The sequence below is a fragment of the Alexandromys fortis genome, unplaced genomic scaffold, assembly GCF_014885135.2.
Source record: "Alexandromys fortis isolate MF-2015 unplaced genomic scaffold, M_Fortis_MF-2015_v1.1 scaffold_144, whole genome shotgun sequence".
Classification (NCBI taxonomy): Eukaryota; Metazoa; Chordata; class Mammalia; order Rodentia; family Cricetidae; genus Alexandromys; species Alexandromys fortis.
In genome coordinates, this window is record NW_026068021.1 from 2349178 (window position 1) to 2369768 (window position 20591).

The following is a 20591-nucleotide window of genomic DNA, read 5'->3' on the forward strand; positions in this document are numbered from 1 at the left end:
GTCTTGAATTCTGTGTAGCCAAGGATGGTCATGTGGTGCCAGGGATTGAACCTATGGCTTTTCTTTGTGCTTGGCAAGCATTCGACCAACTGAGCTGCATTGCCAGCCCCGGTGTGCGCATGTGCACGACTTTGTATATGTGTGTGTGTGTGTGTGTGATGATAGTAGAAGTGGGACTATCTGTGCAAAGCAGAATGATTATCCAAGAGGGGGAGGAGACAGTAGAAGGGGTGGATACGGTCAGAGCACGTGATGAATGGGGCTATTTTTATGAAATTAATTACTGTAAACAATGAAAATACACCAATAAAAAAGGCATCAAAAGACCAATGAGATGACTCAGCTGGCTACGGCATTTGCTAAGTTTAGTCCCTGTGTCCTACGAAGTGGAAGAACCTATATCTGTAGGTAGTCTTTGCCTGTATGCCTGTCTGTGCACCACATGCATACCTGGTGCCTGCAGAGGTCAGAAGAGGGTGCTACATCCCTTAGGACTGGAGTTACAGCCAGTGTGAGCAGCCATGTGAGTGCTGGGACTCAAACCTGGGTCCTCCGCAAGAGCAGCCAGTGCTCTTAACCGCCAAACCATCTCTCCAGCCCCAATATTATTATTAATTATTAATTATTATTATTATGCCAATCGTCAAAAGGAAAAAAGTGGGTTTGGGGGGGGTCAAAAAAGTAGAACTTGGGTCAGGTGGGCATAGGAGAATAGAAGAGTGTGCCACAGGCCTGGCTGATAAGTCTTTTGAACTGCTGTCTGCTCTGCGCCTCCTGCTTCCTCCCGAGACTTCAGGCCCAGAAGTCAGGGAGAGCAGGCTGAGGAAACACACTGGACTCTGATTCTGACATCAGAGGTCAGGGCCATTTCTGGCAGGGAGAGTGTGGAAGTCTCGGGTCCATTGCTCATTGCCCTTCTCAGGCTGCCCCTGACCATCTCCGCACAAACCCCACTCTGGGGTGGCTTTGTCTGGGCTGTGCCACGCTCACGCTCACGCGCGCGCGCACACACACACACACACACACAGCACACGCTCATGTTAGCTGACTTTTGCTCATACTCTGTGGTTTTGGCCTTCCGGCTCCAGCAGCGAGGCACCTCTTCCAGGAAGTCAGCCCTGCTGACCCCAGTGGGGAGGGAAGTTCAGAGAGGGAAGTTGAAAACGGCAACCCCACCCTGCAGCCCTCCCCCAGACCCAGCTCAGCTAGTCCTTGCCACTGCTCCTACCACTCAGCATGAGAGAGGAAGCTGGGGGCTGAGGCTGCATTCAGCACCCTCCCTAACACCCTATAACTTGCGATTGCAGTTCGACTTTTATTGGGGGGGTCACATTGTTCTGCAGGTAGCCTAGGCTGGTCTTGGACCCTCGCAGTCCTGCCTCTGTCTCCCAAGTGCAGAGAGTGCAGTCATGAGCCACTGGGATGCTTGGCTTGCAGTTTTACTTTTGGAAGCTCTCCATGAAGGGTGGTTTGGGACAGGACCCCATGACTGGGCCCCTCCTGGCGCTCTCAGCCTGGGTTGCGTGTTAATGACCAGGATGCACCCTGATGCACCTGGAAGAGAAAATGAGTTCCTTCCCTGCCTGAGTAGCTGACCTAAGAGGAGGACTCTTGCTCAGACATGCATGGAAGTGGGCCTTAGAAATAAACGTGCAGCCAGTTGGTAGGGCATGCCTTTAATCCCCAGCTGGGGTAGGTGTAGCTCTGAGTTAGAGGCCAGCCTGGCCTACAAGAGAGAGTTCCAGGATAGCCAGGGCTACATAGAAAAACCCTGTCTCAAAACCCCCACCCAGAATTAAACAAACAAACAAATAAATAAATAGATCGGCTTGCTTCCCTTCTGAGGGAAAAAGCTCACCTGGTCAGCTACATGGGAGAAGTAGTTGAGGCTACTGGCTATGCCCTTCCTGGGCTCCTTCCTACTTGGCTCCGGTTTCTCAGATACCTCACTTTGTAGCCCAAGCTAGCCCTGATCTCATGATCCTCCTGCCTCAGCCTCTAATACTAGGGTAAGAGACCTCTGCCACCTCACGGGGTTCCCACCATGCTCCTTGCTGCTACCATGTCCCTCCAGGATCAGGATCCACCATGATGAAATTTTTTTGACTCCATTCCAATTCCACTGGGAACCCAACCCTGGCTGAAGCCCCCACTCCATGCCCACCAGGGCCAGTGTAGCTGTTGTGCTTTCCAGCTCTGTGCGGAGGCTGATGCCAACTGCAGGAGACTCTGTGAGGACCAGGGCAGAGGGCAACAGGCCTCTGACTCATCCGGGCAGGAAGGAGGCCCACAGACTGTTCCACCATGACCTTTCCACCCCCTAGCAAATGTCAGCTTCCTCATCCATAAGTGGGGCCCTGAGCCACCACCACCAGGCACGACATGCTGAAGACAATGGCCACGGCTGAGGGTCCTCTCTCCCCATCCCCTACTCCAAAATCTGCAGGCAGCTGCCTCCGGCCTTAAAAAGTCAAACTGCAGGGCCAAGGTGGGGGTCAGGATCTGGCCAGGTGCCCCGCAAGGCAAGAGCGGTTACGAGCAAGGGTCATGCCCAGCCTCGCTTGCGGGTGCTGAGCCATTTGTGCTAAGTTTCTGGTGGAGTGGGAAGGGGCAGATCTCTAATCAGGGGTGGGGTAGGGAAGGAGGCAGAGGACACAGAGGTGGCCAGTAGTGAGGACACAGAGTTCCAGATGAGCCTGGATCCAGGTCAGAGCAGGCAGGCACCTGCAGAGGGGCAGTAGGTGGCAGACACCAGTCTGCCAGCCTCAAGGAGCTACACTGTAAAGAGGAAGCAAGGAGACCACAGGAAGGGGGTAGGGTGGGGAATCCCCGTGCTCAGCCACCCTCCCTCCCCACCCTTCGTGGCTGGATTTGAGGAAGCTCCCTGGAGAACCTCAGAAAAATAGGCGTCCTCACCAGCTCTCCGCTTGCGCCCATCCCCAGAGGATACCTCCAAACTTATGACAGATGCGAGGCGAGGCAGTGTTGGCAAGGTTAATAGTCACCGAGATCTAGGGACTGTCAGCCTGGCTGCCTGACCTAGGGCACACTGAATTAACCTGCTTTGAGTCATAGTTTTCCTGTCTGCAAAATGGGTCTCTGGCTAGCCCACCAAAGCCACTGTCCCTCCTGCAGGAAGAGCTGCACTCCTAGCTGTCACAAGCAGTATTAACAATGGCACCACAACCTTAACAGACCTGAACAAGCAGCTACCTCCATCAGCTCTGCCCAGCCCCCCTCCTCCCATCATGGTGGCCACCCACCAGTGACAAACCTGCACGGAGTTGTTCACTCTCACCCATTTTTAACGCCAAGCTTCCCTCCCCAATAGTCGGCTTGTAGGATGCCTATCAACCACCTTCTCCATGGCATGAGCCAGCTTCCCCTGCCCTCATCTGAGTGTCCCCTGGAGTGACCTTGATGGACGGGTGGCTCAGACCCAACTCCCAAGCAAGACTAAGGCCCCTGGGGTTGCTGCAAAGAGCACCTTTATTCAGCGGAAGGACGTCACCATGGCAACAACACATCAATTCCCTGAGAGCTTTTCCCTTATCATCATTAGCTTGCCTAGCTAAGGTCTTTGCAAAAAGAACATAGAATGCAGCCCATGGGGTGGGGTGAGGTGAGCCTTGGGGTGCTGGGGAGGATGGTGGGGGAGAGCAGGATTCCAGATACTGGAAAGCATAAATACAGTACTAAGGCATTGATGGTCCAGCTTTCCAAAGACCAAGCCTGTTTGGCTTCTGCTTTTTTCTGATCCACAGAAAAGATAAAATAAGACCCTCTCCAGCCCACCCAGAAAACAACCCCCCTCCCTTCACACCCACCCCTCCCATCTCAAGAAACAGCACAGTAAAAAAAATACTGTCACAATATTTACAGGCACACCCACTATGGGTGACTTTCTCTCTACTTTGGAGAGGAGATAAAATTCATAGCTCTGAACTCCCTAGTGTGGGAGACAAAGATAGGACCTCAAGGGGGCTGAAGACTTCACCCCACCCTGGAGGGCTGGAAGGGAAGCACTGGTCACCTGAACGGTCACTGGCAGTGCCCAAGCTAGAAGGAGGGCCCCAGGCCTTTTACTACCTAAACCATTTTCCCTAGCACTGGGCATGGCTCAGCTGACAGGGAAGGTTTCAGGTAGGTGCTGGCACTCCAACTTAAGAGACGGTGCTATAAGACAGCACCCATGTACCCCTGAGGGGAGCCCTGAGGCCTCTCCCCACACTGCAGAGATCCAAACACAGATCCCACAGAACTGCCCTTGGAGTGGGTCTCAGAATGTAGAAAAGATAGTTAGGGACAGACAGGCCACTCCCTGAAGAACACGACTGCCCAGCAGTCTGCAACATGGGTGGGCACACCACAGAAACACAAATATAGACACACACACACACACACACACACACACACACACACACACACGCAGCCCTGAAGAGCCTCGTACACCAAGGTCAGGACACAAACAGGGGTCCCTGGGCCCTTTGGATACCAGGGGCGCCCAGGGACAGGGTCTCAGCCACAGCTGCTAGAAAATGGCGGTGCCGGGACACCAGGGTGTATCCGGGTACAGGTGGCAGTGGACAGAGCGGAACCTGTAGGGAGAGAGCAGAAGACTGGTCTGTGTGGGGTAGGGGTGTCTGGAAGTCCCAACAGCGCCAGTGAGGTTCCTGGGGGTATTTAGTGACCCGCCGCAAGCCCTTACCTGGATGGGTCAGCCTCCACCGAGAAGGGTCCCTTGATGTGCACTGCGTTCCGCTTGTTTTCAAACATGCCATAGCTCAGGGTAACCTGCATTGGGAGCAAGGGAGAGATGCTGGACGGGTGGCAGTCCTGCCTGGCTAGCTGTTCCCTCGACAAACTCATCCTTAGGCCAAGGACACCTGCCTCTGCCCACCTGGGGATGAAGTCCAGGGGGAGGACCTTCAACTACGAAAAAGACAGAGCAGGTGTGTCCCTTCAAAGAGCAGAATCAGCGATTTAAAAGAGTCTGCGTCACAGGTGGATGGATCTCTGTGAGTTCAAGGCCAGCCTGGTCCACAAAGCAAGTTCCAGGACAGGCTCCAACGCTACAGAGAAACCCTGTCTCAAAATAAACCAAACACAGGGGGGAGTCTACTTCACTATTTTTTGAGGAATTGAAGATTAAACTCGGCTGGCTCATACATGCAGGTAAGAGCTCCACCACTGAGCAACAGCCCTAGCTCTGAGCCAGCAGCTCAGGACAGATGTGATTCCTGAAAATAGGGTGTCTCTGACACCCTTATTTAAAACAGTGACCCTGTTCTACAGATGTAATGGGGAAAGTGCTTGTCTAGGGTACCAAAGCCCTGGTTCTTTCCCCAACACCTGTAATCCTAGCCCAGGGAGGTGGAGGCAAGAGAATCAGGAATTAAAGGTCAAGGTCATCCTCAACTACAAGTCAACTTCAAGGCTAGCCTGGAATACAGGAGACCCATACACACACACACATATATGTACATTATATATACATATATGTATATTGTGTGTGTGTGTGTGTGTGTGTGTGTGTGTATCCCTAAATGACACTGAGCCAGATGTGGTAGCACACAACTGAATCTTAGCATACGGGAGGCTGAAGCAAGAGATCACCGGTTAAAGGCTAGTTTTTGGCTACGTAGTGAAACCCCCATCTCAAACAAAAACAAACAAACAAGGAAGGAAGACTGTCCCTTCTGGCCCTGTTGGGTTCACTCCTTGGCCACCCAGGCCTTCGGGATGCATGCACACCTGCTCATGGAGCTCGGTTGTGGGCACTTGCTGCAGATTCTCCAGGTGGGAGTGGAAGAGACCGCTCCGGATGAGGGGTACTCCCAGCAGCGCCTCCACAATATAGCCAATGGTGCAGTCGTCGGGGAGCCGGATGCGCTCAGCTGTGCTCATGAAGTGTCCCCCACTGCAAGAGGGAAGGGCCCAGGGGACAGTAAGAGGAGGCTGAAGCCAGCAGCTGGGGAGAGGGTAGACAAGACCTTGCCAAATGGGGCTCCCTCCCTCTATGAACCATAATTCTTCCCTGCCAAAGGGTTTCATCCAAGGGTGCTCTAGGCAGGGCAGAGGTGGGGGAGTGGCTGTAAACACAGCTGCATTTGGATACCTAGTGGAGGAGTGGGCAGCTGGGAGAGGATGGCCCACCAAGCCAGGCCCTGCAGTGGGGCGCCCAGGACCACAAATGAACACCCTGCTGTGTGGATGGTCTTACACGTGCAGGGGGCACTCACCTGGCCCACGGGGCCATCTTTAGGGCTAGCCCTCGGCTGATACAAAAGCCAGCTCCTCCGGTGGCGAACCAAAAGTGGACGGGTCTCTGGGGGAAGCAAGATGGCTGTCAGGAGACTCCTGGGTCCCACCAGGTGGCAGAGAAGGCTCAACCCCCTCCCCCTAACGGCAGGGATGAGGCCGCCGGGAGACACTCACCACCTTGTGCTCGCTGACCCGCTCTGTGGCCTGGATGGGCCGGTCCAAACTGGGTTTGCCAAGGTACACGTCCTGAGTGTGGGGATAGCTGGCCAGCAGCCGTAGCAGCGCCCTGAGGTTCACGTAGTTGTCATCATCCACGTGGCAGAACCACCTGAACACAAGGCAGGACGGCGTCAGAGGACTGGACTGCCAGGCTGCTAGGGAAGGGGTATGGATGGGACCCGGTGGGGAAGGGAAGAACTCACTTCTTCCCCGACTCGATGAAACGGTCGTACTCCACGGCCATCTTGCAGGACAGAGCCTGGCGGCTATGCGCGGCAGAGCAGTTGGTGAGGACCACGTTGCCTGTGGACAGGGAGGGTTGTCAGCAGGCCACAGCAGTAGGCTCTTTTCCAACTGCCTCAGACTTTACCCCCAGTCAACCCCCTTCCCAGGGTAGCCGGCGCCCCTACCCATTCATTCAACCAGCTTCACCCCCCCCCCAGTACTGGCCACCTGTTGCTGCCTGCAGGACTCAAAAGGTCCCCAGAGGATTGAAAGGGGCTCCTCTGCATAAGAATTGGGGGCCCTAGGAGTGGCGAAGCAAACCAGCAGAGTAAACTGGCCCCTGAGCCCAGTGACTGGTGACCTCTGAAGGTGACCTCTGAACCCCAGGGTGCCTCAGAGGAAGAAGTTGCTTAGAATCAGGTCCACCTCCCCTCCCCTCCCCCCCCCCGCCCCAAGTCTGGGACACACCTGTGAGCTTGCTCAGAGCTTCGTCCTCCCCATCTGTGAAGATGAATGTCTGCAAAAAGAGATAGGACCTGAGTTTGCAGCTCCAAGTCCCCCACCAGAGCCACAGTCAAGACATCCGGGAGTGCCCTCAGCTGTAGGTCTATACTCCCACCCCCTCCATCCTGCACAACAGCCCGAATTCTCCACTGCACTTAGAATGTGTGTTCAAGTGTCCAGGGTGAGTGGCAGCTGGGCTGTAGGGAGGAGGGGGACTCATTCCCCAACCTCAAGACAGCTGGGCCCAAGGTCGCAAAAGGCAGCAGGGAGGCACGAGCCAGGTGGGGTGTCCCACCCACCCGCCAGGTAAACGGGCCGCAGCTAATCCTCCCGCCAACTTGTGCACCTGGCGGGGCACACACCCTTATTGACACAACCTGCCTGCCCGCCCAGCCTGCAGGCTTTCCGAGCTGTGGGAGGGGGTGGGGGGGGGCATAGGAGGAGGAGGTCGGCTTTGGGAAGCTGAGCTTCACTCAGTAGGGTCGGGGACAAAGGCCTCTGCTGGGCTGCTGCCAAGCCCTGGCAGACAAAGGGCCCCGGAGGGAGGGTGAATCACCAGCCATTGTCCGCCAGCTTTGTCCTGGGCTGGGCCAGCCTTAACTCTGCCGAGTTAAGCAGGAGTGGCCCGGCTGTCATTTCCATACAGCTGGCCTAGTTAACTGGGCCGGCTGGGCTAGAGGTCCCATACACGGGATATGGGTAAGACCACTGGCCATGCAGTACTTTGGCCTGCACCTCCTGCTGCGCCCTATAGGGCAGGTTCCCCCAGCCACAGCAGCCAGCCAGATTCTGAGAAGTCACTGGTGGTCACTGTGGTAGTGGCAGAAAAGAACTCCTGTTCCCAGGCCCGCAGTAGGGCATCCAAGCATTCAGCCCAACTTAGAAGAGGAAAAAACTCTTCCCAGCTCACTGAAGACCTAGCCCAAGGCCACAGCCAAGACTCCACCTGGCCCGGCACAGGGCCACCCCCTGCCAGGATTACTTTGCGGAAGGGGGGGGGGCGCCGGGGCGGGGCCAGGAGCTGCCGGCGCCCGCCTGGGCCCGTCAGCACACGGGAAGGAATGTTCCTTCCTCCGCCGGCCCGCCCAGCGCGTGCCGCCTGCCGCACCCTGGCATGGCAGAGTGCAACCCCGGGGCGGCTGGGGATGCTCAGCAGAGGCAGTCCAACGCCCCTCCCAAACCACCAATCCTCCCTTTCCTTTTGTGCACAAAAGGGTCCCAAGGAAACCCGGGTGTGTGCAAGCCTGGAGGTCAGCATTTACCTCAGTTACCCAAGGAACTAACCACCCCAGGCCTGAAGGGGTGGCACACCATGCCCTGAGCGGCACCAGTTCTTTGCCCAGGCTGACCAAATGCCTGGATGCTCACTCCAGTGAGGCCCCAGGTAGGAGAGCAAAAGGTGAGACCTATACCATCTGCAAGCATGCACCTCTCCCTCCAGGGCTCTGCAGACACCCAGGGCAGCCCACACGCACAGACTCGCACCCACCCCCCCTGCACCCCAGCATCTCAGCCCAGGAATGCCGTGGGAGGTGCAGCGGGCCGGCCTGTGCAGACGCTGCTGCTGGATTAAAAGGAAAATGCTTTCTTAATGAGATCAAGAGAGAGGCCTGTTCTCCCGCGCTTCGATGGTGTCCTAAAAACCCAGCCCAAGGCTACGGAGATTAAAGTCACCTTTGTTCAGTTGTGGGGGGGGGGGCAGTTTGCAGGAGGCCCGCTCTGTCTTTGAGGCAGAGCTGTGGGTGCTCCCCCTGCTGTCCCCCCAGTACAGAGAAATCAGGAGAGGAGGGGGCAGGGGCTGCACCTGTGGATATCACTCAACCCCCAGAAACACTCTAAAGTGGGTATAACACAGCCCGCCTGTGCAGAGCCAAGTTCTAGGAATGGACTCCTCCTAGTGTCCCGAGGAGGTGGGTGCCATCTCCTCCTTGGTATGCAGTGAAGAGACCAGAGGACACCAGTCTGTGACCATACTCAGGAAGAAATAATGCCTTCCAGGGACCCACATCTCCCAATATCCCCCACCAAAACTTCCCCAAAGAAGGACCATCAGGGCAGTGAGGGCAGCCCAACTGGTGAGGGCAGGCAAGGGGGTGGGGGGAGAGACACACAGGAAGCAGCATTGTTCCTGGAGCCGAGATTCAAAGAAACACAGGATGCCAAGTTCTGCCCCAGCCATTGTGGCTGTGGCGGTGGCAGCCTGCAGCCTGGCGCACTCCTTAGTGGTGGGGGAGGAGCAAGCAGGCCAGAGGCCAGGCGGCCCTCCCTGCCTGTCCCCCACTGACCAGCTTCTCCACTTCTCCAAAGATTGCCGGCTCTTTTGTACAACCCCACAATCATGCTTGGTGCCAAGATTGCCCGTTCTGGGCCATAGGACTGGTTCAGATGGAACAACCTCCTCTTCCTCCTCCTCCTCCTCCTCCTCCTCCTCCTCCTCCTCCTCCTCCTCCTCCTCCTTCTCCAAGAAGCCTTCTTCCCATTCATACCCAATGTGATCTAATGCAGCCTCTCACCTTCCAGCTGCCCTGACCAGACAGAAGAGCCACCCTTTGCTACAGGTTCCATTGACCCTTGTCCATAGCACACCAAAAGGAGATTTTGTTTGCCATGTGCACATCAGCTGACCATGGGGGTCAATCCAGTCTTTTCTGGGTAGACCTTTACTCTGAATGACTTCAGGGATCACCACAAGCCTCCAAAGTTACATAGTCCACTTTATAATGCCTTAATGGAAAGACAATCATTTCCCTTTTCAAGGAGTAAGAGGCTGAGGGTCAAAGACCCTAGGCTTTTTTCCAGATCACATAGCCCAACTGAGACTTTTTTCTCGGTCCTTTCTGCCAGAGAAAGTGCCTGAATCCCAAAATGAGAGTTTTTCAGAACTAGTACTGGCCCAGAGGGGGATAGATGCTATCCAATACCACACAGCAGGAAGGTTAAATGCAGGGGGTGGGGGTGCCCTGGCTCAGAGATCGTGCCCCACGAGGGCTGTCATTCAGGGTTGGGGGGAGGACAGAGGTCCCCTCATCGCCAGGCAACCTGAGTGGCCAGCACGCCAGCCAACGGTTCCCATGGAGTGCATAGCTGTACACAAGAGGCCGACGCCTTTCTCGGTTGGAGAAAGGGGCTTTGTTGCCTTGCCCAAGGGGCCGGCGTGAGAGCAGCCTAGCGCTGGGAATCCTAACGGCAACGCAGCCAAACAAAACCCATGGCCCCCGCTGCCCCCTCCTGAAGGCCTGCTGAGCCCCTGGGAAAGGGACGCCTCATTCTCAGGATGCTGCCGTGGGGTTCTCAGGGCCCCTCTCTGACCAAGACTAGATAGGAGCCTGTCCTCTTAACCTCCTTTCTGTCCTAAAACAGAGCCTAGCCAAGTTTGATGGCCCTGGCTCCCTGGGGCTGGAACAGGAAGGAAAATGAACCTTCATCTTCACACCAAATACCCAGTGCTTCCCCCGCCACACACACACACACTTAGAGTGCACTCTGCTCTCCCCGCCCCAACGGTCCTGCCGTAGCCTCCAGGGAGATTTTCAAAGTGGGGTGTGTCTTTTAATATGTGTGTGAAGTTGATGTCCAACTGGGGGGAGCTCGGCTGCTAAAGACACGGTTCGGCACAAGCCTGGAGAACCAGCATCTTATTTCTTTCAGTATTATCTGGGGTTCAGGGGTGCTACTCTTCTCGTTCCCTTCCCTCCCTTTCCAGGGGAGTACCCCCTAACCAGGAAGAAGGGGATCAGCTCAGAGTGGAGAGGATCCAGGATGGAGCTGAGCCAATTTGTTTGGAAAAGTTTGGAAACAAATAAGACCATTCACCCCAGGGTTTAGGGGAAGCATCACAAGGCCAACCCCAAGCTGGAGGCTACTCATCCAGACCTAGAGCATGTGGCTGGGGTGACCCTGGCAACACGGGAGGAAACTTCCAGGGCTGTAAGGCAAAGTGGGCCCCAGTAGCCACACATGGATGGGTCAGATGAACGCCATCGCTTCCCAGGTAGACCCAAAGCTATAGATGCAGTCAGAGCGGCTATGGACAGAGGGTAATCCCTACTCCATCCTCCTGCCCAGGCTGCGCGGGGTCTCACCATCTCCTTGTGGCGCGAGATCCAGGTCTCGAACAACAGGTCGAGACGCGCGCGGTGAAACTTTCTGGTGGTCTTGACCGCGATGAAGACGTCGCGGGGAGACAGGACCTCGGCCGGGGGACGCGGGTGGCCGTCGGCCGAGCGGGAAGCAACCCCGGGCGGTGGATCCGCGTCTCTGCGCGCGCGAGTGAGTAGACTAAAGTATTCGGAGAGGCTATGCACCTCGCGGGCGAGAGATCCGGGCTCCGCGGCCGCCCTAGACCCAGAACCCAGAGCCGCCCCAGCGGAGCCGGCCAGACTGCGCAGCGCGCGGCGTCCACGCTCGGCTGGTACTGGTGTCGGCGGCGGGTCGGCCGTGAGCACCAGGAGGCAAGCCAGCAGCGCGCCCGCCAGCGCCAGCAGCAGGCGCCGACCGCAGCGCTGAAGCATAGTGGCCGGCGGCCGCACGTTGTGCCTTCCCAGTGCCAGCTGGTCCGGCTGCCCGAAGCTCCCGGTCCAGCTGCGCGCCTCTACTTCCAAGCGCTCTTAAACCTCTCCTGTCGGCCACGCCCCCGCGTTCTTATTGGCTGCTATCCTGGGGGCGTAGTCTCTAGGGCCATCTCTCGCTCCCACGTGGGACAAAGACGGGGTGGGGGAGCTGGGAACGACCCAGCTGGGGCACCCACGGCACCAGCCCCCTTTACGCAGGAGCACGTCCGGCCCGCACCGTGTCACCCTCCTGAGCTACTCTGGGCGACATCCAGGCTGACCAACGCCCGCCACGGCTGCACGTGAAGGACGCTCCCCCACACACACACAACCCACCCCCGGCGCTGGGACCTGGGTGATAGGACCCGTGCTCCTCCGCGGGCGACATCCTTAGCTTCTCGCTAAGCACTTCCTGTCCCCGAGCAGGCTTCCTTCCCTGGGGACCGCGCTGACAGAGCCAAAGTGATGGCCTGCGGGGTGTCCTTGAGCGATTAGTTCTGGGCTGCCCCTACGGACACCTGTGCCTTAAGTGTGGACCTGAGGTTCAAGTAAGAAGGTACCTGTAATCAAATTCTACATACCACCCCCCAGCAGGCCTGTCCTGGTATCTTGTTGCTATATGGGGAGGGTTGGTCCCCAAAAACCTCAGGCGCCCTGTGGCGAGGAGACACTCTGGCCGCCCCTTCCCTTGCGGGATAAAAGGCTACCTTCTGTTCCATTTGGTTCCTCCGCACTCCGACCAGATGTGACCCAGCTGTGCGCCCTCCCAGCCCCGCCTCCCCGGCACACGGCCCCCTTCCCACGGGCGGGGGCCTTGCCTGCTCCCAGCACGAGCGGGGGCGGCAGGAATGCGCGCCTGATGGTAGATGGTAGAGTGAGAGGCCGGGTCCGGAAGTGGCCAAGGGTCCCCGGAGTGGGATTAGGGTCCGAGCCCACTGCTTCTTCCGGGAGCGCAGCTGGGGGCGGCTCTCCGCCTGGCTGCCCCTGGGTCTGGTTGGCTTCAGTTTCCGTGTCCCCATCCAAAGGAAGTCTGAGCCCACCCTGCCACCCTGCCACCACGGATAAACCGCTGTGCCTCCTGTCGCCGATTCCCGAGCCCTTATAATTAAGACTGGAGTGGCATTTTTAGTTATTTATATACCGCACTCTCTTAATGTTCCTCTCTAAGAATGTCAACATAAGGCTGGATCTCAGGCTGGATCAGGTACTCTGAAAAAACTTTTTGAAGGGACTGGCCAGATGGCTCAGTGGGTAAAGGCAGCTGCTACCTGGGCAGCCGATTTGACTTTGTTTCCCAGGATCTACATGGTCAGAAAAAATCAACAGTTTGTTATCTCCTCTGACCTCCACACGTGCAATTTGGCCTGAGCAACACACACACAACTGCCCTCAAAATAAACAAGCAAATAAATAAACATTTTTTATTAAACTTTCTGAAGACAGGCAACCCAAGGAACAGGCAGGAGGACCCTTGAGCGTTTAAAGGCAGCCTGACTTACATAGTGACTATCAGAATGAAAAAAGGGATGGAGATGGAGCTCAGGCAGCAGAGTTGGTAGACACTTGCCTAGCATGCGTGAAGTCTTGTTTCCTTCCCAGCACCAAACAAAAACGGGTATAGTGACCCATACTCATAAGAGGTCAGAGGTCGAGCTCTTCCTCTGCTAGTAATGAGTCTGAGACCAGCCTGAGCTACATGAGACCCTATCTCAAAAATAAAATGACATTGAATTGATGTGTAGCTGGCCTCCTCCACCTACCTCTCCACCCTCCCACCCTACCCCCAGGAGTGGATCTGGGGTCCATTTGCTCTGAGGGCCCTGTGGGATAACACTAGCCCTCTGTGGTGGGAGGGAGTGGGATATAGTGGTTCCCAGGCCTCTTTTTGACCCCCCCTCCCCCAGGTAATTAGAAGACACCACCTCTGGTAGGCAGATGCCTAAGCAGATGGTGCCGGCTGTGCCCGAGTGACAAGTCTCCCATGGCGTCACCTCCTGCTATAAACCCTTCCCCCCCCCCCCCCCCCCCGTCTGCAGAGCCAAGTCCCTCAAGGACAAGAAGGAAAAGGTGGACTGCCCCCCCAAACATTAACTCATTTATCCCAGTTTCAGCTTCAACCTCGGGGGTGCCGATCCTTTCCCACTATCAATCCTTGTCTCTTTGCCATCCAAATATTTTAGGATGAGGTTCCTCCCCCCGGACCACTTAGCAGCCTCCAGCCTATTCCCCTATTCCTCTTATCTACACAAAGACTCTCCTGATGTCCCCGTGTGCCTTGTGGCAGTCCTAGCCCCCACCCCAGCCTTCTTCATTTCCCAACAGCTCAAGCCTGTTAGTCACCCTGCCCCCCAACTTTCTGCGTGGCTTCAGTTTAAACCAAGGGCAAGGATCTTCAGTGGGCAGGTCTTTGAGGGGCAGGAGAACAAACATGAATTAACCATGCCTTCCACACCCACCGGACCAGGTATGAGCTGGACATCAGTCTCTGTGGGACTCCACCCCCAGACCCGGGACTCCCACAAGGCCATAAGAACCAAGCCTCCAGGCTCCCCATTCCTCATAGCTCTTTTGGCTTTGACACAGCAGGGAGAGTGAGGAGTGTGCCCATTGTAAAGAAAGCAGCAAGCAGATGCTCAGAGAGGGGCTGGAGCAGTGTTGTGGAGCAGGGGCGATCCAGTCAGCCCTGCGCATGAAGCGGGACTGAAGGGGAGCGAGGAGCCCTGTTCTGGCTGTGGTTGCTGATCTGAGAATGGCGGGTCAAAGCCTTACGGCATTCTTGTGGGGGCTGCAGGCTCTGGCAAGAGTGATTCAGAGTCTTTGCTGTCAGGAGAATGGAATTTCGTGGTTACTCCTCAAGGTCTGAAAAACCAGAGGAAGATATGACTGGCCAACCTCCCGGTTGCTTCCTCGGCCGGCCGGGCTCTAGCCTGACACACTCCCTTCCCCTACACCCTAAGGCTCCCTGCAGGGACCTACTGAGCTTAGCTGGGCACTTATTCCAGGGCAGGAAATGAGGGGCTGGAGAGGGAAGACCAGGACATTCAAGAAGCCCCTCGGGGTCCTCAGAAACAGTCCTGGGAAGGGAGATCCTAGGACCCAGGAGCATAGAGAACACACAAGAGGAGCTGTTTAGCAGCTTTAGACCTGTGACCTTGCCCTGTCTAGCCTCTGTATCCCCACCTGTGACCGCAGGATGACATTACTGTCCTGTTTTGTTACTGGTGTTGTTAGTGGTGGTGGTGGTCTCCATGCTTGTTAGGCAAAAGATCTACCACTGAACCATGCCCCCAGGCCCTCACTGGGGGGTTCTATGAAGGTGCTCTACCACTGAGCCACGCCCCTAGATTCTTTTTATCTCTCTCTTTTTAATGACCACATTTACTTTGAGGCTGTGAGTTCTTGGACTTCAACCTCATTTCCTTTCCTTACAGCACTGGGACTTTGCTGACCCTGAAGCTGGAAAGCAGGTTAGTGGGCCACAGAAGACCCCCAAGGGAGAGCATCTGGGTTCCAGGTTCTGACTGTGATATTACCACCTTCATTCCAGACAAGCTCTTCATTCTCCTATCGAGTGGAAGGCACATTGAGAAGTTCACAGTTGTCTTTCTGACTGCAGAACACCTGTCCCCACGGTCCCATTGCTTTCCACGTCGGCTTTCTCCCCTCTAATCTGAACCCATTGCACAGTCTCCTCACCCCACGGAATCCCCCCAATTCATTGAGCAGAATTTGAATCCTTCATGTCCTCTATGTTGGATTCTATTTGAATCCTCGATGTCCCCTAATGAGACACCCGAGTCACAGTTTTCATTTCAAGTGGCCAAAACTAACTTTTTTTTTAAAGATTTATTTATTATGTATACAACATTCTGCCTCGATGTATACCCGCACACCTAAGGAGGGCGCCAGATCTCAGTACAGATGGTTATGAGCCACCATGTGGTTGCTGGGAATTGAACTCAGGACCTCTGGAAGAGCAGCCAGTGCTCTTAACCTCTGAGCCATCTCTCCAGCTCCCAAAACTAACTTTTCCTTATTTACTGACAACAGGGATATAGTTGGGTCCTGAGGCTTCTTGGTGACAGAGCAGGTAAAAGTGCCAGTCTGACCCTCAAACTCAAGGCATAGCTTTTGCGTCCCAAATCATTCTGTCAGTCCCTGGCTGGTACATGCCCAAGTGACTACTTAGGTCTGCTCAAAATTGGTTTGCTGAGAAAAAGAATTCTCTCCCCAGTGACTATAGTTGCCCTATGGAATGAACCAGAGGGTCTCCAGTTGGAGTCAGACACACAAAGTCCATCCCCCCCACAACCAGTCTCTTAAAACTGGTTTGGAACCTGCCATCTGCCTACCACCCCTCTCCTGGTGTCTTGAGGCCCCTGCAGCAGCCTGCCCTCCCATGCAAGGTCCTGGGAAGATCCATGGAGACTCAATAAGTGACCCATTAACTCTGCAGGAAGCCATCCGAGGCAGCCCAGCACCAATCCCTGCTTGGAGTTGGCAGTCTGGAAACCAGCCTTCCTTAGCAGGGCAACAGAGCTCAGAGAGACTGGCCATGGTGGTGGGCACACCTGCAATCCCAGCACTCAAAAGGCAGAGACAGGAAAATCAAGGCCAGCCTGAGATACATGAACTCCAACACCAGGGGACAGAGGAGATAGCTCAGCTGGCGAAGTGTTCCTGTGCAAGCTCAAGGACCTGAGTTCAATCCCCAGCACCCATGAAAACGCCAGGCATGCCGGTGTGCATGTGCAATCACAGCACCAGGGAGTCAGAGACCAGCAGCTTCCTAGTGCTCATTGCCTGCTTGTTGACTTGATGCAGGCCAATGAGAGACCCTGTCGCAAAAGAAAACAAAAACAAAATGGATGAGTTTGAGGTCGAGACCTCAGGTCTTTACTGGCCACCTACAGATGCTCAAGAGGGTAGGCAAGATCCCTAAAGCCATAGCAAGGTGACACAATGAGATAGGGCTGGAACTCTCCTTACCTGGAACACAGACACCAGAGATGGGACTCAATCAAGGTGACCTCGGGGGAGGAATAGCGCAGAAAGTTCTGTCTCTCCTGGCAGAGGGGGAAGGGATGGGGTTGGCACAGCCAGATATGGTGGGAAGAGGGAGAGGGCAGGAGCTCAAGGGGGAGGGGTATGAGGGTAGGAACAGCATGGTGACTGATTCCCCAGGTGGACACTGGGGTGAGTACTACCCAGGAACAGATCAGACAGACTCCAGCTGCAAGAGAGAGCCTCTCCATCCAGACCCACCCATCTGCCTACTCGGCCCAACACCCCTCACCGCTGCCCGCACTCTGTGTGGTCCTGGGTCAGTTCCCAGATCACTGTAGGCTGAGGGTTTCATGCTACCCTGTAATAGGGACGTGGCTGGCGCCTTCTGCCCTGGTGCTTTGCAGACACAATTCAATGGACCCAGAAGCTTAATTGTTCCTGGACCCCAGTGTGGTTTAGAGCCTGGTTCCTTTGACTGGGTGTTTACGCAAGACCTCAGAGGGCACTCTAGCTTGGGGTGTCCTGACAAGCCCCAAATGGTGCCCTTTACCAAGCCTTGACACCCCCCGTCTAGGTATTTAACATGTGATCGAGAATACCATGCTTACAAGTCCTTCTCCCTGAAGGCAGGGTAACATTTTACTCCTTGTCCAGGTCTGACACAAAATAGGGCGCAGTGAGCATGCTACACAGAGGGTAGAGGATGGACAAACAGATTGTGAGTGGATGAATGGGATGGCTGAATGGGTGGAAGGAGGGATGGATGTGTGAAAGGGTGGTGGACGGAAGAGTAGGCTAATGGAGTAAGGGTGGATAGATGAATGGGTACGAGGACAAATGTATGGATGAAGGGATGGGTGATGGAGCAGGTGGGTGGGGTGGGAGGATGTATGTATGGATGGATGTATGGATGGATGGATGGATGATGGGCCACAGCATAGATAAATGATGCGGGTGGATGGACAAACACCAGGGAGAACTATGGATATCTGTGAAGGTGCCAGATGTCAATTCCATGAGAGTAGAAACCACCAAGGCTCAGCCCGTGCCTAGAGGAGAGCCTGACATCGACTGTATGAGTAATGGACACGTGTCAGACAGACAGGTGGGATGACAGACAGACACACATACTGTGGACTGAGGAGTCATTCAGTTGCCTCTATCCTCCAAAGCATGCATCTTGGGAATAAGAAGTTGTGGCAGGGACATCTGCTCTGAGCTGGCCCACAGCTACCACACAGGCTCCGAAGGGTCTCCCACAAATGGGGTTGAAAGGGAAAAGGAGGTGAGTGAGCCCTGGGCTCCACAGCATGGGGAGAACCCATGTGCCTGGAGCTGGATCATCCCTGCCTGGGCTGGTGGTTGAACCTCCCTATGACCCCATGAGGGCAGCTGGACGGGGGCTGGCTGGCTTAATGTGATTTTCAGTCTTCAGCGGCAGAGTCTGACCACCACCCAGATCTACTTCCTGACATCCCACAGAGGCCAGACACCCTTGAGGGAGACGCCAGAGCCACCGCAGCCCAGCCAGCCTTTGTTTCTTTAAGAATGGCCAGCTTGTGCAGCTGCCACGGGCAGGCAGGGGTGGGCCCGGTGGTACTGGAGCCTGCTAGTCATGACCCCATGCCCAGTGAGTGGAGCAGGATCCCAGGAACACAAGGAGGAGGCTCTGGGCTGGGTGGTGGTAGCTGAGGTCAGAGTCTCTGCTCAAATGGGATGCTGCTTACTAACTGACAGGAGTGTCTCCCTGACCATCAGCTCTTCCTCAGTAAAGTTGTCTGATGCTGCTCCTTCCCCTTTATTTTATTTGATTTATATATTATTTAGTAGTACTAGGGGTTGAATTTAGGACCTCAGTATACTAACAGGTGCTCTGCCACTGAGTCACACCCCAGGCCCTCACTGGGGGATTCTAGGCAGGTGCTCTGCCACTGAGCCACACCCCAGGCCCTCACTGGGGGATTCTAGGTAGGTGCTCTACCACTGAGCCACACCCCAGCCCCTCACTGGGAGATCCTAGGCAGGTGCTCTACCACTGAGCCACACCCCAGCCCCTCACTGGGAGATCCTAGGCAGGTGCTCTACCACTGAGCCACATCCCAACCCTCACTGGGGGATTCTAGGCAGGGACTCTACCACTGAGCTATATTCCCAGCTCTCTTTTCACTTTGCTTTAAGACAGAATTTCACTAAGTATTCCAAACAGGCAATCCTCCTGCCTCCATTTCTGGAGTAGCTGGGATGACAGGTTCCTATGGCATCTGAGGTAAGCCAGGCTGGTGTGGAAAGGGGTGGGGGGATACATACTAGGATGCCAACCACACCTCCGGAGACAAGCTACCATCATAGCATCAGATAGTCAATGACGGGCTCTGAGGGTTTCTATTCATTTGTCTGTCTGCTTGACTGACCACTCAGCCTCTTTCCTATTTCACCCAACCATCCAACATAGTCCCTAAATCTCTATCCTCAACCTTGCTTGGCAGGTGTGAACTTACTTAGTTTACTTATTTATTGGTGCGTGTGTGTGTGTCTACATGTGCTCATCTGTGAGTTCATATGTGGAGGACAGCCATCTATATCAGGTGTCATCCTCTGTAACTCACCACCTTACTTTTTGAGGCAGGATCTCCCACTAAACCTAAACCCACTCAGTTCAGCTAGACTGGCCCATTAGCAAGCTCCCTGGCACACACCTGCCTCTACACCCTCCCCAGCCTTGCAATTACAGGTGAGATGTGTGCCATCATGCCTGGCTGAGGATCTGGTCAAGTTCTCATGCCATAAGGCAGGCATGTTACCCATGGGACCAACTCCTTAACTCCTATTAACTATAATATCAGGTCTCCAGATGTACACCCCAGGATGTACAATCCTTTTGCCTCACCTTCCCAATGATGGGTTAGCTTCAACCACTATTCTTGGCTTAGCATTGGGGCATTAGAAAAAATTGTATTATTAGAGCTCTTTATTCGTGGACGTGTGTGTGCGTGGACATGCGTAGTATTATGTGGAGGTAAGAGGACAACTTGCAGGAGTCAGTTCTTTACTCCCATCATGTTGGTCATTTTGTTGGTGCAGCCTGAGGGCTAGACACATCCCGGGCAGGTGGAGGGATACTGTCATGTGGAGAGGTTGTACGCTTAGGCGTACGTAAACACCCGATGGGCGAGAAAACTAGCTTGAGCCTGTCAGGATGCTGCATGGCAGACAGTAGGGAGCACAGCAGGTTGGCGAACCCAAGGGAAGGGCCACAAGCTGCATAAATGAGAAGATGGATTGTGAGTCCCATGGTGGTCCACCCCACGCCTCTGCCTGTCCTTGGAGCCTTAAGAGGAGGAGAACTGGGAGGCACCTGGGGACTGCCTGGGCCAGCTTTTGTTTTCTTTCCTTGTTGACTTAGGAGGCTTCAGGCAATGTTAGAGTTTAGTCTTGCAGGGGGTGGGGGAACTGTAGGAGGAAGCATTGCCAGGTAGGTCAGGGGTGCACCAGGAGAGGGGACAGGAGACTCTAGGAATGCAGAGGCCAGCTGAGGCCAGCATGGAAGGGAAACTGGGCTTCTGAAGCTATGCCCTCTCTGTAGCCAGGACCACTTTGTTCCTTTGCTGTCATCTGTGGCCCAGTAGGTTTCATTTGGGGTGATTCTGGTCCTGGACATCTGACATGAATGCCACGAAAGAGCTTTGGTTATCATAATTGGGCAGAAATGGGTTTGGGCTATGGTTCAGTGGTAGAGCACCTGCCTAGAATCCCCCAGTGAGGGCCTGGAGTGTGACTCAGTGGTAGAGCACCTGCCTAGAATCCCCCAGTGAGGGCCTGGGG

General features: G+C 55.2%; 1 protein-coding gene across 2 annotated transcripts; it reads right to left on the reverse strand.

The window, feature by feature from the left end:
* Positions 1 to 3203: 3203 nt before the first annotated feature.
* Positions 3204 to 11782, reverse strand: Lfng (LFNG O-fucosylpeptide 3-beta-N-acetylglucosaminyltransferase). Of its 2 annotated transcripts, none has more exons than XM_050163163.1 (8): positions 11295 to 11782; positions 7177 to 7225; positions 6687 to 6786; positions 6442 to 6592; positions 6243 to 6328; positions 5755 to 5920; positions 4709 to 4794; positions 3204 to 4598 (listed from the first exon to the last, which is right to left on the reverse strand). In XM_050163163.1, exons 1-8 carry the CDS (start codon positions 11721 to 11723, stop codon positions 4532 to 4534), a joined length of 1134 nt encoding a protein of 377 aa, XP_050019120.1. In that variant the 5' UTR covers positions 11724 to 11782; the 3' UTR covers positions 3204 to 4531. The 2 variants fall into 2 exon arrangements, with proteins under 2 accessions (XP_050019120.1, XP_050019119.1); XM_050163162.1 differs by having other exon boundaries at positions 3224 to 4598; positions 6439 to 6592.
* Between the last annotated feature and the right edge of the window lie 8809 nt (positions 11783 to 20591).

Excerpts from the sequence above, each read along its gene's own strand:
- Lfng (XM_050163162.1), bottom strand. The coding sequence starts at position 11,723 with ATGCTTCAGCGCTGCGGTCGGCGCCTGCTGCTGGCGCTGGCGGGCGCG. Across the intron at positions 5,921-6,242 it reads AAGATGGCCCCGTGGGCCAG|TGGGGGACACTTCATGAGCA; the intron begins GTGAGTGCCCCC and ends TCCCTCTTGCAG. Across the intron at positions 4,795-5,754 it reads CAACCGAGCTCCATGAGCAG|GTTACCCTGAGCTATGGCAT; the intron begins GTGTGCATGCAT and ends CTCCCAATGCAG.